Source organism: Paramisgurnus dabryanus, chromosome 15 (genome assembly GCF_030506205.2).
Source record: "Paramisgurnus dabryanus chromosome 15, PD_genome_1.1, whole genome shotgun sequence".
NCBI classification, from domain to species: Eukaryota; Metazoa; Chordata; class Actinopteri; order Cypriniformes; family Cobitidae; genus Paramisgurnus; species Paramisgurnus dabryanus.
In genome coordinates, this window is record NC_133351.1 from 9529082 (window position 1) to 9544589 (window position 15508).

General features: G+C 38.9%; 1 protein-coding gene across 4 annotated transcripts in view; it reads left to right on the top strand.

The window, feature by feature from the left end:
• ikzf2 (IKAROS family zinc finger 2) overlaps positions 1-14554 on the top strand; it is a 38222-nt gene extending 23668 nt beyond the window's left edge. For all 4 annotated transcript variants that reach the window (XM_065252093.2, XM_065252096.2, XM_065252095.2 and 1 more), the window contains 4 exons: positions 1672-1839; positions 6768-6905; positions 10114-10242; positions 11219-14554. In XM_065252093.2, the coding sequence (XP_065108165.1) occupies positions 1672-1839; positions 6768-6905; positions 10114-10242; positions 11219-11943 (1160 nt within the window). In that variant the 3' untranslated portion in view covers positions 11944-14554. The remainder of the gene's footprint in view (positions 1-1671; positions 1840-6767; positions 6906-10113; positions 10243-11218) is intronic.
• Positions 14555-15508: the final 954 nt, after the last annotated feature.

Consider the following 15508-nt stretch of genomic DNA (forward strand, 5'->3'; position numbering starts at 1 on the left):
GTTGCTAATTGCTAATCGTTGCGATTTTTCCCGGACCCCGCCCACCTGCCATACCATATGACCTGAGGTAAAGAGAGATCACTTCAAGGAGAGGAGGAGATTTGTATTTTTGATTAAAGATTATGAGGACACATACTTTATTTTTTTTTTGTAAACAATGCCACAATATTTAAAAAATAAAGTTTTTTATTTCAATTACATTGCGACTTTAAACATTACAGAAACATAAAAAATTATTTTCCCCATGGTGACGTATATCCAAGTGAAATGGCTCCTGAAATGAAAAAAGATGGTGCTAGACTTTAATTAGTCCGTTGATTGATTGGATCGTTGGAAGTTGAGTCATGTTGCTAATTGCTAATCGCTGCGATTTTTCCCGGACCCCGCCCACCTGCCTTACCAAATGACCAGAGGTAAAGAGAGATCGCTTCAAGGAGAGGAGGAGATTTGCATTTTTGATTAAGAATTATGAGGACACATTAATTTGAATTTTTTTTTTTTTTTTTTTTTTTAAATGCTACAATATTAAAAAAAGTTTTTTATTTCAATTACATTAATAATAATAATAATAACAATACATTTTATTTATAGTGCACTTTACATCAATTCAATGACCTCAAAGTGCTACAAAACGCACAAAACAACATAAAAGACTAAAACAACTTTAAAGAAACTTTGCGAATTTAACCATTACAGAAACATAAAAAATTATTTTCCCCATGGTGACGTATATTCAAGTGAAATAGCTTCTGAAATGAAAAAAGGTGGTGCTAGACTTTAATTTATCCATTGATTGATTGGATCGTTGAAAGTTGAGTCATGTTGCTAATTGCTAATCGCTGCGATTTTTCCTGGACTCCGCCCACCTGACATACCATATGAACGAAGGTAAAGAGAGATCGCTTCAAGGAGAGGAGGAGATTTGCATTTTTGAAGATTATGAGGACACATGATTTTTTTTTTAAATGCTGCAATATTTAAAAAAAATTGCAATTACATTAATAATAATAATAATAATAATATATTTTATTTATAGTGCACTTTACATCAATTCAATGACCTCAAAGTGCTACAAAAAGCACAAAACAACATAAAAGACTAAAACAACTTTAAAGAAACTTTGCAACTTTAACCATTACAGAAACATAAAAAATTATTTTCCCCATGGTGACGTATATCCAAGTGAAATGGCTACTGAAATGAAAAAAGGTGGTGCTAGACTTTAATTTATCCGTTGATTGATTGGATCGTTGGAAGTTGAGTCATGTTGCTATTTGCTAATCGCTGCGATTTTTCCCGGACCCCGCCCACCTGCCATACCAAATGAGATTTGCAGTTTTGATTAAAGATTATGAGGACACATTCATTTTTTTTTTTTTTTTTGTAAAAAATGCCACAAATATTTATAAAAATATTTTTTTTTCATTTCAATTACACTGTGACTTTAACCATTACAGAAACATAAAAAAAAATTTCGGTAATTAACTAACAGTATGTTAGTTAAGGGCAGTCAAGGTGGTGCAGACCTTACATTGGGTGGTGGTCTTACTAATTTGTCAGTATTTACAGTCTATAAGAGACTAAAAGCGAGCGAAAATTACATCTCTGCACTACTCTTTCGCTTAACGCATATACATTAATGTATAATTACTTTTTTTCTCTATCCATCAGGTGAGCGGCCATTCCAGTGTAACCAGTGTGGAGTTTCGTTTACTCAAAAGGGTAACCTGCTGAGACACATCAAGCTGCACACGGGAGAGAAGCCCTTCAAATGTCCTTTCTGCAACTACGCATGCCGTCGGCGTGACGCTCTCACCGGACATTTGCGCACCCACTCAGGTCAGCCATTTTTTTTACGAAGAGATATTCATCCGTGTCCTGTTGGTTGTTTGACATTAATACGTGACATAGATAAATTATTGCGGTTCTGTGACCACAGCTGACATATTCTGGAAAAACCAACCACATCTGTCCTGTTCTGAGCTTACCCGGGTCGGCTCAGAGGGACGTGAACAGACAATCTAGTAAGCGCTGTGGTTAGGCCTCTTAGGACACTCTTAGCTGTTGTGTTGCCTGCAAGCCAGAGGAAACGCTCTCTGTCAACCAAAGGGAAATGTCACTTTGGTGAAGCAGCAGTCTCTAACCCACTTTCATATCAGCCCACCATCAGATGTCTAGTCCTCATGTTAAAGATCCAGGTCAGGCGATACAATCAGCACTCACTTCGGGACTTCACGAGCTGTCACTCAGGGACGGACTTGTTAGAATGCATAGGGAGAGGAACAGGACCGGCCTATCGCTCAAATCGTGTTTTTTTGCTTCGTTTTTGTCATTTCCTGTTTTGCTGCTCTGATCTCTGTGTGCAGGGATAGTGCAGTTTTTAGGCCAGGCAGCTGATGTCTGTGGTGTCCTGTTTTTGTGGGCAGCATGTCTTGAAATATTACTTAAAAACACAGCTAAGCTTTGGTTTCAGAGAGGAGCCGATGGTCGTAATGAGAGAGATGATGACCGCCGCATGCTTTTGTTTGCACGTAGACTAGCAGACACACGGTGTACTAAATTTTTGGCTCTTTGCTGTTTTGATGAAAATGATAATTAGTTTTGATATAGATAATGATTTGGATTGGATAGTGAAGGACGCAATTGCTTAGCATACATGGAAATTTCTACCTCATGATGTTGGTTGAGAAAACGCCCAAAGCTGTAATCTAGGGAAAAGGTGATTTCTCTGAAAAATCTCAAATGTGAGTAAGAATTATTGACTAATGGTGTCGATCCTCCATCATTTAAACAGCTAACTATGCAAAATGCGTGGTGGATGTGTGTTGTGGTCTATCATATTGCTATCAAATGTCAATGAGAGAGCTTTTACCACCGAAGCCTACGCACACAGCTATCTCACCGAACTTACGATGTTGAGCATGTCAATATTTGTGGCCAATGAGATGCAATAGATCATTTGCATATCCTTTTCCATAGGCATCACCAGGAGACACCACAAGAAAGGTATGATCTACCACAGCGTGAGACACGTTACGTTGTAGTTCATTTTATTGAGTAATAGCAACAATGTTGTCGATCCCCACTCATTAGTGACCGTGTGCCTTCCCATCAGCCACCTCAGGTGGAGAAGAATGAGAGGAACTCAGCAGGTCCGACAGCTTCTTGTGTAAGGAGCGCCACGTGAAAGGACTCTTCCCGTTTTAGCTCCTGGCAATAGGGGGATTGGTGACAAACGGTTAAGAGAGGGATCAAAACACGCAAACATATCAGCCAGCCAATGGTTCACCGACAGTCCAATACGTTCGCATGCACGCCACAGACTTGTTTCAGCTGTTTTGTAATAGATGAAACTGAAACATCATATATTCCTCCACGGTTTTAGGTGTGTGTCATTATGTTGATGAATTTGCCTCTGTTTGACTTGGCTGTTTTTGTCATTCGATTTACACAGTTGATGTTTTAAGATGGTGCGTGTTGAGTAAGTTAGGTACTTGTGCTGATGCACTACAATTGATAGGCAGTTACTTGAAATGAAATGTCATCCCCATAGCACAGCTTCCTGTTTTCAACCCGAATGGATGCGGTTTAGAGGGCTTTAACGCCATCTGCATGTATTTGCATTTGAATAAATGCTTAGGCAGGGATTTTTTCTGAATCGTCCAAACTTTGCCACAAGAAGCCGAAGGGTCGGGAACAGTTCATTCGGATTTAGGCAAATTTGGAAATTCTTGTTTATTAAAGGTCACGGGTTTGCTTCCAACGCATATTAGCATGATTGTTTGTCCCAGACTTTACAGTTTGCAGGTGTCTTAACAGTTCATTGAACCAAACATGTCACTTCTTTTTTTTGTATCCATTTATAGTGCAGATTTGTACGTCTGGATGCACATATCCTTCCAAATGTTTTCGCTAAACCATTTCTGGTGCAAGACGATGCAGACATCCAAATTCCAAAAACCTCCTGTTAATTAGAAATATTGAAAGTGTGACCACAAATGACTCTTTCACCAAGTGAAAATGTTTCTAATCCAGTCATATAAAGACCCACTGACATATAAAGATCCTTGAACCCTACATCCCCTGACTACCTGACATTTACAAAACTACATCGAAACCCAAGTTCACAAGAGGTCGGGTTATCAAGTAATCTTTAAAGTTGACGCGTGATGAGAATTCCCATTAATGACTTAGTTATTAGTCATTAAAAAGGTTTCGGGTGTCTTAAATATACATTTATAAATGTGTGCTTGATAATTTCAGTATAAATATGACGTTTTGAATTTTCTATATCTAAGTTTAGCATCAAATGATTTTGAAATCGGAAAAAAATAGCAGATATTATTATGACCACTCTAAAAAGTGCTAGGGGTTGTTTTAAAAGATTAGTCCATTTTCTTAAAAAAAAAATCCAGATAATTTACTCACCACCATGTCATCCAAAATGTTGATGTCTTTCTTTGTTCAGTAGAGATGACATTTTTTTTTTTTTATGGAAAACATTCCAGGATTTTCCTCATTTTAATGGACTTTAATGGACCCCAACACGTAACAGTTTTAATGCAGTTTAAAATTGCAGTTTCAAAGGACTCTAAACAATCCCAAACGAGGCATAAGGGTTTTATCTAGTGAAACGATTGTAATTTTTGACAAGAAAAAAAAATAAAAATATGCACTTTTAAACCACAACTTCTCGTCTTTCTCCGGTCATGTGACGCGCCAGCGCGACCTCACGTATTTGCGTAGTGCCGTGGAAAGGTCACGTGTTACATATATGAAACGCACATTTGCGGACTATTTTAAACAATAAACTGACACAAAGACATTAATTAGTATCATTCGACATACAACAACGTCGGAACGGTCCTCTTTCTCCACACTTGTAAACACTGCATATGTCATCCGTGACCTCTTGACGTGATGACCTATTGTGTGAGGTTGCGCTGGCGCGTCCCAGGACTGGAGGAAAACAAGAAGTTGTGGTTTAAAAGTGCATATTTTTATTTTTCATGTCAAAAATGACAATCGTTTCGCTAGATAAGACCCTTATGCCTCATTTGAGTCCTCTGAAGCTGCAATTTTAAACTGCATTAAAACTGTTACGTGTTGGGGTCCATTAAAGTCCATTAAAATGAGAAAAATCCTGGAATGTTTTCCTCAAAAAACATAATTTCTTCTCGACTGAACAAAGAAAGACATCAACATTTTGGATGAAATGGTGGTGCGTAAATTATCTGGATTTTTTTTTTAAAGAAAATTTACTAACCCAAGGTTGGGTCACTATTGGATAGACCACACTGCTGGGTTAAAATGACCCAACTGCCAGGTAACAATAACCAATAAAACATTGGGTCATTTTAACCCAGCAGTGTGGTCTATCCAATACTGACCCAACCGTGGGTTAAAACAACCTAGTATTTTAAATGCTAGGGTCAAAAAGGAACAAATCCAACCCTATGCTGGGTTGTTTGAGTCAATTGTAGAAATTATCTGGGTTAAATTAACCCAGTGAATTGGTTTTGTGTCTTTTTGACCCAACCCTGATGGGTTAAAAATAACCCAGCATTTTTAAGAGTGTAAACTGATGGAAACAAAGATGCTACATGATGAATACATAATATGAACATCTGCAAGCAAACCAAAGCAGATTTTTTGAGTCAGCCATTACCGACATATGCAATCCCTCTTTTTTCCCACAGAATTGGTGAGGTGTGTTACTCAACATGCATACATGTGAAAGGTCACTTTATACTGTCTTGTTCAGTAGCTGTCTCACTTTCACTCTTTGCTTCAGACTGAAAGCACTACAGTGCTTTGAAGAGCGTTACTGAAATGTGTCTGGGGTATTTTTACAATTGGCACGCTTTACAGGTAATCCCACAGGCTTGCTAGTAACAGGTGTGAATGTTCACTATTTTCTCACGTGCAGCAGAAGACTGCTCGCATGGAGTATGAGTCAAGCTCGTTTCGCTGCTGAGCTCTTTATGAATAATTCTGAAAGTCCCTTACACCAGAAGATTGACCACAGAGCTTAAAGAAGCCTTTATATCAAATTCGGGTTTTTGGCTGACATAACAAAAAAGAGGAGAGGTAACGGTGGGCTGCGTTCCGACTCCATGCCGATGACTGAATCAGAAAACATGACGGATCGTTGAATGAATCAGTCGATCTGTGAATGAAACGTGAAATGAATCAATGAAAGAAGCGTTCCATTAGCTACTGGAAAACTTGCAGGGCACGGCCTCTGTTTCTGGAGGCTAAACCTTCACAGCCACCTTCGTACTCTCCTCTGCCCACGGTGGAAGGACACGGTGCTTGTTCCTATAGCTTTTGCTTTGTTTGGAGGTTTGGTCCCTTGCACTGACCTAGTCTTAGTGGAACCGAGACGGTGAATCACTTCACACCTTATCCGGTTGAGAAGAAACACTCCTTCATTTTTCTGTTTTTGTTCAGAGACTTTCCAAGTGATCGCTTGTGGCTTGACTGAGCGTGGTGCCAACAGCAGATCGATGTAGATTTTACGCGCGGCTACTATCGTGTTATAGTGGTTTCTTGGTGTGCGGGGTTGTTTCTTTACAGGGTTCGACGTCTCGATCGGTATCTTCTGCTCGAGACATCTCGCCCTGGGGTTGCATCATCGCAAATTCTGAACGTGCCCACTCACAGGTTTACTCAGTCAGAGAGTGAAACTCGGTTGTGTGAGCGGTCTGAATGAGTTGTTTTGCCTCCTAATGCTTATTTTTCTGTTCTCTGATTGTCTCTTTCAGTGGGCAAACCACACAAGTGCAACTACTGTGGGCGGAGCTACAAACAGCGTACGTCATTGGAGGAGCACAAAGAACGGTGTCATAATTACTTGCAGGGCGCCGGCATGGACTCCGCCTCCAATCCTGGCCCCTATCCAGGTGTGTGGTTCATACATACTTCATTGAGAATGTTTTGCACTTCATTAATTGAGTTCAACTATGACTTCTTGTGAAATTGTTTGTTGTTGTGATGTTCCTCGGGTGTGTTCCTTGGAAGCTACTTTTTTTATTTTATTTGCCTTATGCGGTAATACAGTTCCTATTTTAGTTAAATTTAATTTCTGCTTTAAATGAATAAATAATTCAAAAGCTTTCGAATGTTAAAAAGAAACTGCCACCTTAAATAAAGCGCTGCCATCTCACACTTAAAATAAAGTCTCTTGCGGTTTTTTTGCTCGGGCTGCATGCTTCCATAGAGAACCATTAACGTCCACATCACCATTTGGTTGCCTAACAGGTTGTTTGTAGTAGTAGAAAGGTAAAAAAAAAAAAAATTTTGGGGGGGGCCGAAATTGTCTTTCTGTGGCATCACTGTGAAGAGCCCTTTATAACACCTTTATTTTTAAGATTTGTATCCGGTGCCAATGCATTGGTATTCAAGTGTGTAAATTAAAGCGTACACAGTTTCCTGATCAGGTTTGCAGCAGTCACACTTTTATGTGATGAGAAAAAAGCCCATATACTAGGTAGTAATGCCATGAAAGCATGTCTTTCTGTATTAAAAGTCTGAACAAATTACTCCTAACCTGTTCATAAGAGTGAATCAAAAACATACAACACAACCAGCCTTGTAGCGATCACAGATAAAATTATAAAAGAATTTATGCATATTATTTATGCATATCTAGCATGTCCCGATTTGAGCTTTGCCTACTATAATCAATAGTCCCAATGAGTTGTTATATGGATACTTTATTTTATTTAAATATTGCATTGATTTGAAAAGAAAACCTTGTTCACATTGACCAAGGAGAAAAAACCCTCCATCAGTCAATGGGTATCAGGTGATCCGGATTGTTCATATCTTTCTTGTGTCATTCTGTGGATGTAAAGGTTGGACAGGGGTGGAAGCTTGTGTTGTTGTTTTGATATTTTATTGTTAATTTATAAAAATTCATGTCTGCGTTTTGTACTGCTATTAGTTCAGCAGACGTGCATTAACCTCTCAAGACCCGAGCTTTGATTTGTCTTTTTTTAGATTTCTTCCAGCTATTTTGGGGTTAGGAAGAACCAATAAATATAATAACCAAATATTTTTCTTGAACATGAAGCAGTTATTGTCAACGTTTGTGTACAACAGGTTCCAGTTACACAGAATTAACCTTGGAGAACCCACGGGATCAAATTTGGCCACTGTTAATTGCTGCTACCCAAAATGTTTTTTGGGTTCTCCGGGGTTAAATATTATGGTGCAAAAAAAAGTGATGTCCACATACGTGGGCATCCATGTCTTAGGACAGGGGTTCTCAAAGTTTACATTCAGAGGTCCAAATCTGAATTCTCATCATTTTCATAGGTCCGGAAATCAACACAAATAGTTTGGGGGGGGGGAATAAGTGTTTTTTGCATTTAAAGTAATTTTTTTTTAAACAAACACAAAAAATATGCCAAAAGTAACCAGGTGCAAAATACAGAGCAACCTACTTAGAGAAATGGCACAGTTTGTTCTCCATCAGATGCATAAACCATGGCAAAAAAGTGTGGTTGGTAGGCAGAGACACTGACCAAAATTAGGGGTGCTCCTATAAATTGGCTGATGATGCTTGCTTTGCTTCTCAATGAATTACGGTGAAATGCTGCTACATCCAAAAGCCATGGGGGGGCTCTCGGGCAGAAACTTAATATGCGCTGCAGATGAAGAACTAGACACACGCATCTCCAGGAAATGTCTTAAGGATATATTTATATTGCTGTTCTTCAAACCTTTTCAGGTATTTCATGATAATAAAGAATATGTATAAAGATTATGTATGCCGAGTGTTGCTTTTTCAAATGCATGGTTTAAACGACTCAAACCAACAGTGATTTCAGATTGATAAGGATTTACTGATCAAAAGCCGTAGTACATGAAGTAGCTGTGCATAATATCTGGGTGTGATGGCTACAGCGTTAGGACATTTTTGAATAACTCGTTTTATTTTCGGAATCGGACCAGAAATACTCTTAAATCTAAAAAGGAAAAAAAACTAAACGAATGGTTAACAAGTTTAATATGCATTTGTAAAGTAGCAAATGCACACATTTAATCAATCACATAGAAATGAATGCACTTGTAATATGAAGTGAACGCGGGTCCGGATCAAGTTCCCGTCGAGTCCGGATCCGGACCAGAGTCCGGACTTTGAGAACCCCTGTCTTAGGATGTTAAACCTGGCACGAAAGATTATTTCTTCACAGCTTTATTGTTTAAGTATTGCAAATCTGCAACAGTTTATACTGTTTGGTGGTGTTTGGTTTTAATTATTTTGACATCATATAAACACATCATTGGGTTCGTTGTAATGGCCACTTTTCACAGCAGTTTACTCCTGTAACTCCTATAAAAAAAATTAACCATGGTTTTTATTACATTAATCATGATAACCACAAATAGTAATTGCAAATTTATCATTGTCACACTTTGGAGGGATGCACTGTATACAAGGGGGGGGGGGCATGCCGAAAACGTTTGATAACCACTGTTCTAGACCAGTTTTCACTTATCATTCCCCTCTGATTTTAGGGTTAATTTATGGTTAGGGTTACATTAATCATGATAACCACAAATAGTAATTGCAAATTTATCATTGTCACACTTTGGAGGGATGCACTGTATACAAGGGGGGGGGGGGGGGCATGCCGAAAACGTTTGATAACCACTGTTCTAGACCAGTTTTCACTTATCATTCCCCTCTGATTTTAGGGTTAATTTATGGTTAGGGTTGGGATTTGGGGTGGGTGTAGGTTTTATTTAAAAAAAAAAAAAAAGTTGTTGTCCTGAGGACATCTCTCACTTGGCAAAATCAGGTCGAGAACGAAAAAAAAAACATGGTTACACGGTTATAATAAAATCAATAAAACCGTGGTAAATTTTTTATAAAGCAAACAACGAAAATAATTTTTATCCAAAAATGCACGCTTTTATCCAAAGTGACTTACAGTGCATTTCATGGTATACATTTTTATCACTAGGTGTGTACCTTTTGCTGCTAACGCAATTAATTTTGCTTTTAGTTATGAAAGCCAACACCAACTCTGTGTATTAATATTACTGCACTAAGAACTTGCAGTGTAACCTAAATCTTATCTGTTTTTCTTGCTTTCTCAGGAGAAGTTCAGAAGGACCAGAGACCCCTGGATTCGGCTGGCATGGCAGCATTCGACCGGCCTCCTGTAATTGAAAGATTGCAGGGGAATGTAGGTAAACGGAAGAGTACCACGCCACAGAAGTTTGTGGGTGAGTGTCACCTCAGCAGAAAGTGTGGTTGAATCTACTGTATGCAACACATTGATCTTCAAAGTTTTAGCGGTGCTAATGAATGTAGGCAGGTCACATGGTTCAAAAAACCGAATGTGATTCAACCTCACACATGCAGTCACTGTTATAAATGTGGACGCGGTGATAACACTGCGTGGGAACGTACTCAGAATCACTAGTGTAGTTTTTCGTTGTCGTCTCCTGATTTGAAATAATGTACTTTGCACGGGCCGATTCCCGTCTTGTAGGTTACATTTTTTTTTTAAGATGAACCAGATTAAAGCAGTCTGGGATAATTTGCTGTGACTGTCGAGCATCGCTGCACCGCAGCGATCCAGAGACTTCAATCAGATGTTTATTAATGTTGAAATTTTGTGAGCAAGGTGCAGTCTTTAAAAGACAGCTTGCTTGTGCTGCAAAGAATGATAATTGTGGCACATTATTATAATACTTATGTTCAGCATCTGGTTAAACTGGATTATTTAGTGAGATTTTTGTTTTTTGGTTCATAATGCTACATTTCTTCATAAGATAAAATGGAGCAGCGCTCACATTAAAATGAACAATCGAAAATGCTTTGAATTTTAAAGGCTGCATGTAATATCTGCATAAATCAACAAGTATTAAAGTGAAAGAGAAAAAAAAAGTTTCGAGTAGGAGTTGTTGTTTTTTTCATTCTGTGGTTTTTGCACACCTGTAACTTTGCCATTGCTTTTACTGAGTACGCCAGAGCAGCTTACCGCATCCATATTATGCAGGGGTTAAATTTTCGCACTCTGGTCTCCAAACGGGGCTTTCCATCATTAATGCTCGAAAAAACATAGTAACAGTATTTTCACTGCAGTAGATTTTATTTTCATCTTACAGTAAATTGCTGGGTAGATGAAGTAGATTTGTTTATCGCAATGGAAACTTTGCGGGTGTTAACGTGTGTTTTATTGTGCTGTTTGTTTAGGTGAAAAAATGGTTCGCTATTCGTACCCTGAGCTGAACTACGAGATGGGCCTAAAGTATGAGAAAGAAGCCGAATTGATGCAAGTCCAAATGATAGACCATGCTATTAGTAATGCCATCAACTACCTGGGTTCTGAATCCCTAAGGCCTGTGGTCCACCATCCGTCTCTATCCATGGCCGAGGTGGTACCTATGGTGAACCCTCTCTTCCATCCCGTCTACCCACTGGGACCGCGCATGGACCGGCCCAGCAGCCGCGAGGCTCCTCATTTGCCCCACCCTAACCATGAGTTCCCACACCCGACCAATGGAGCGATCTCATTGGTCAGACCCAAGAATCCTCAGTCAGCCCGAGATGGCTCACCGTGCAACAGCGGGCAGGATTCCGCCGATTCGGCACGGAGCAGCCCCCGGGACAAGCTCAGTATCAACGCCAGGTCCAGATCCAGCCCTGGTTTCGGAAGGTCGGAGGAAGGCAGGGCGATCGACGCCACCCGCATCGCCCCGAGGGATGGGGTCCGGGTCTTCGGACGCGAGGGGCAGGAGCTGAGGGTGTTCCAGTGCGAGCACTGCCGCGTTCTGTTCCTGGACCACGTCATGTATACCATCCACATGGGTTGCCACGGTTACAGAGACCCATTGGAGTGCAACATCTGCGGCCACTGCAGCAAAGATCGCTACGAGTTCTCCTCGCACATCGTCCGTGGGGAACACACCTTTCGCTAAGAGCCCCAAACACAGGGCGGCATGTAAGGAGGCAAAAACGCTCACCTGAAGCATTATGTGAGCACCATATAACAGATATATGAAGGTTTGGGTCCAATAGAAATGGAGCTGTTTGAAGATTTTTGTTGTGGTGTGGGGATGAGTACGTTTATGATGTGAATGTTTTGTTTTGGCTCATTCACCCTGCTTTAACGTTTGTTAAATACGACAGCCAACATGTTGGTGTTTGTTAAAGCAGCATTTGTTAGCCTTATTTTTAATCCCCCTATATAGACATTCCCTATGTTTGTTTTTTGATTGTTGTGTATGTACTGAATCTTTCAGCAGAGCAGCTATATGTTATCCTAAGTTGTGAAGTTCTTGACCTTTTGTTGTCTGTATTTTTCGGAGTACCTCAACGCATGCTGTCGCTCCTGTTACATGGACCATGATTTATTTTACAGGACAAAGGACGTCACCGGAGGACCACTCAAGAACTAAATAATACTTAGTGTAGTGAAAAACGAACAAAAAAAAAGACTGTATTCATGGCTTCATGCTGCTGTGGCTTCTCAGTGCCTTGCTGATGTTTTGAATGGCACAATTTGCCTTTTTATGGAGTATTTTTTATCTTTCTTTATCAGCCATTCCCTTTCTTTCAAGTTCCAGACAAACTCGTGAGTTTTCATTAATAATACATATTTTTATTATTTTTTATGCGATGATAATATCTCAAAAGAAGTGCTGTGGGTTGATACAACAACTCGGACAGAATTTGATGAAGCGTTATCGACAATCTCCAGTGTCTCGCAGATCTTAATGGGGGACACGAAAAAACTATCAGATGAAGACAGATGAGTTTCGCGTGCCGTCTTTTGCTGCTGTTGTCTGTCGTCTCATGCGCTTAATATGCACTTGGCTGAAAGCAAGCACATGCCTTGATAAACCTGCTTTTTGCACTGTTAGCTTGAGGCCTTGGGCAAAAATCTGCTATTTTCATGCTATTGATAAAGGAAACAAAGGTCAGAGTGCAGTTTAGCTATAAAGTCACTGCACACTATATTGTCATTGTATGTATGATTCAGCAGTCGCAGTATCGATATGTATACCGTATATAACCTGCTGCATATGTAGTTTCACTTCTTTTTAACATGCTTCAACAACAGGGTTGCCATATACCTTTGGGTGAAATCGCCGAATTTCATTCAGCCTTCAGACCAAATGCCTCATTACTGTCTTTGAACTATCATCTTGAATAATAGGACTTCTTTTTTTATTTTCGTATTGCACAAAGTCTATTTTCAATACAGGTCGACACACACGCCTGCCACAAAATAACGTGTTATTAAACTTTCACAGGGCTTCTGAAATATGCACGGATAGTTTTGGTTAGCTTCTGGTTAGAAAGTGCATTTTATTTGAACGCAGTAAACAACACGCGACCTGAGCGAGTTTCGGTTAGTTAACAGAACAAAGCAGATCTTTAAAATCAGATGGCGTGACAAATACGTTTTTGAGTTAATAGATGTCAAAAGATTGGAGAGATTTCATCGCTTGGAAGCTTCGAGAGATACAAATGCGGTTATTTATCTTATTACCCCCCCCCCCCCAACCTTTGTACTTTTTCTGCATCAAGCATGTGAAACTTTTTGAGAATTGTTAACTACCGTCTTCACAATTGTTGATATCAGCGTTTAAAATATTTACCAAACTGTTTAAGGGGTTGTTTAGCCAAACGTTGATCCAAACCTGTATACATTTCTTTGTTTTGCTGAATAGGAAAATATTTGTAATCAGCTAGGAAATAGGAACACCACTGACTTCCATAGTAGAAATAAAATACTATTGAAGTCAATGGTGCTCCAATACTGTTTGGTTACCAACTTAAATTGGAAAAAATTAAGGGTGAGTAAATGATTCATTTTTAGGTAAACTACCCCTTTCATTTTCGTTTCTGTTACCTCTTTCTTAGTTATTTGTAAATATTGTTTAAAATTACATAAGCACTCTGTAGCACAACCCATAAATCGAGCTTTAATGAATGTGGACGGCTCAGCACAGCCTTCACGACTGTCAAAATCTCCTTTTGCACATTTGATGGGCTTTTCCGCCTTACCGTTGTGTGTCAGTTCTGAAAGAGCCTTACACCGCTATCTTGCTTTAAAAAAAATTATATAAGACTTTGCTGTGCCTATTGTAGTTTTGTAAACCGTTTGAAAAGCTTTGCTTCTGCCTTTATTGCTTTGTGAAAAACCCAAACAACTGTGAATATGCCCTTTAAACATTCTGTGGTAAAATACGACGAATAGCACTGATAGAGACGCATTCATATTGTCTGAACGTTTATGATGTTCTTTTAAAAGTTGTTTTGCTTTTTTTCACACGCGAAAATATCACGCACACCGCCTCTTAATTCCTGGAACGTTTTTTTGAAGAAGTTATTTGTTCTTGTGAAGCATGAATATCGTTGTGCATTTTTTATTTTATTCAATTCGGTTGGTGTCACATGCAGGCGTGATCATCGGGCATGACACTGAATGTGCTCCACGATTCCAGGGCATTTATATGATCATACCTTATTGTATATGTTACTTTTTTCCAAAAACAAAAAAAAAACAAAAAAAAAACAAAAGGAACAAGGTGAAGGACACAATGATGTAAAACTATGTTTACAACACGAACAAAGCATGTTCTTATGAATCCACATAAGTGCATAGTACTTGAAGTTACGAGAAAGGCCCTCTAAAGTCAGGTTTCACTTTTTACCTTAAAGTGTATGGGACTGCTATTTTCTCATCTGTGTAAATATCTATTTTCGTGAGTGAACAGTGTTTTTTAACTGTTCTTATGGACTGTGGACCTTACAAGCAGTACAAAAAAAAGGTTTGCAGTGTATTTTTATAACATGTGAACAAATGTATGGATTACATACAGTATATTTTGGTTAAAATGTTGGGGGTTATCTTTTGCTGTGTGTTGGTTCGCTTTTTTGGGTTTTCTCAGGTAAAGTGTTGTCAAAATAAGTTAGATAACGGAATTTATAAGGAAGTTTAGGAAATGTGAAATTATATTGAATTGTTTGATAATATCTGACTTAAAATCCAACGTCAGATATCCAAATCTATCTATAAATATATATTTTTTATTTTTTAATTATATGAATCTTACAAGCAAGACCAGGTTTTATTGATATAAAACGTTGAAATTTGTAACGTTGAGAAAATTGTGTCGTTGTATGTTGGTTTTTAAAGCATGGGCTTTTCTGCATTAAACTCAGTCATCACCATAAGCTGTGGCTGTCTGTTTCTTTTCAACTTCGATTCTATTTAATGTGTGTGTGTGTGTGTGTGTGTGTTATATTGTTTCTGGTGTGAATTACTCTTTCGATTCTCTACCGAGCGTAGATGTGTTGTCTTATATAGACGGAGGCCTTTTAGAGGACTTGTGGTTTAGTCAAAGGCCGTTTCTTTCCTTTACACTGTCCTTCGCTGGTTTGCAAAGTTGTTCAGCTGAATGTCACACCAACAAACACACGCAGTGTTACAGGAAAAACAAGCCGGAGATTGATATTATTCTTACTGGGTGA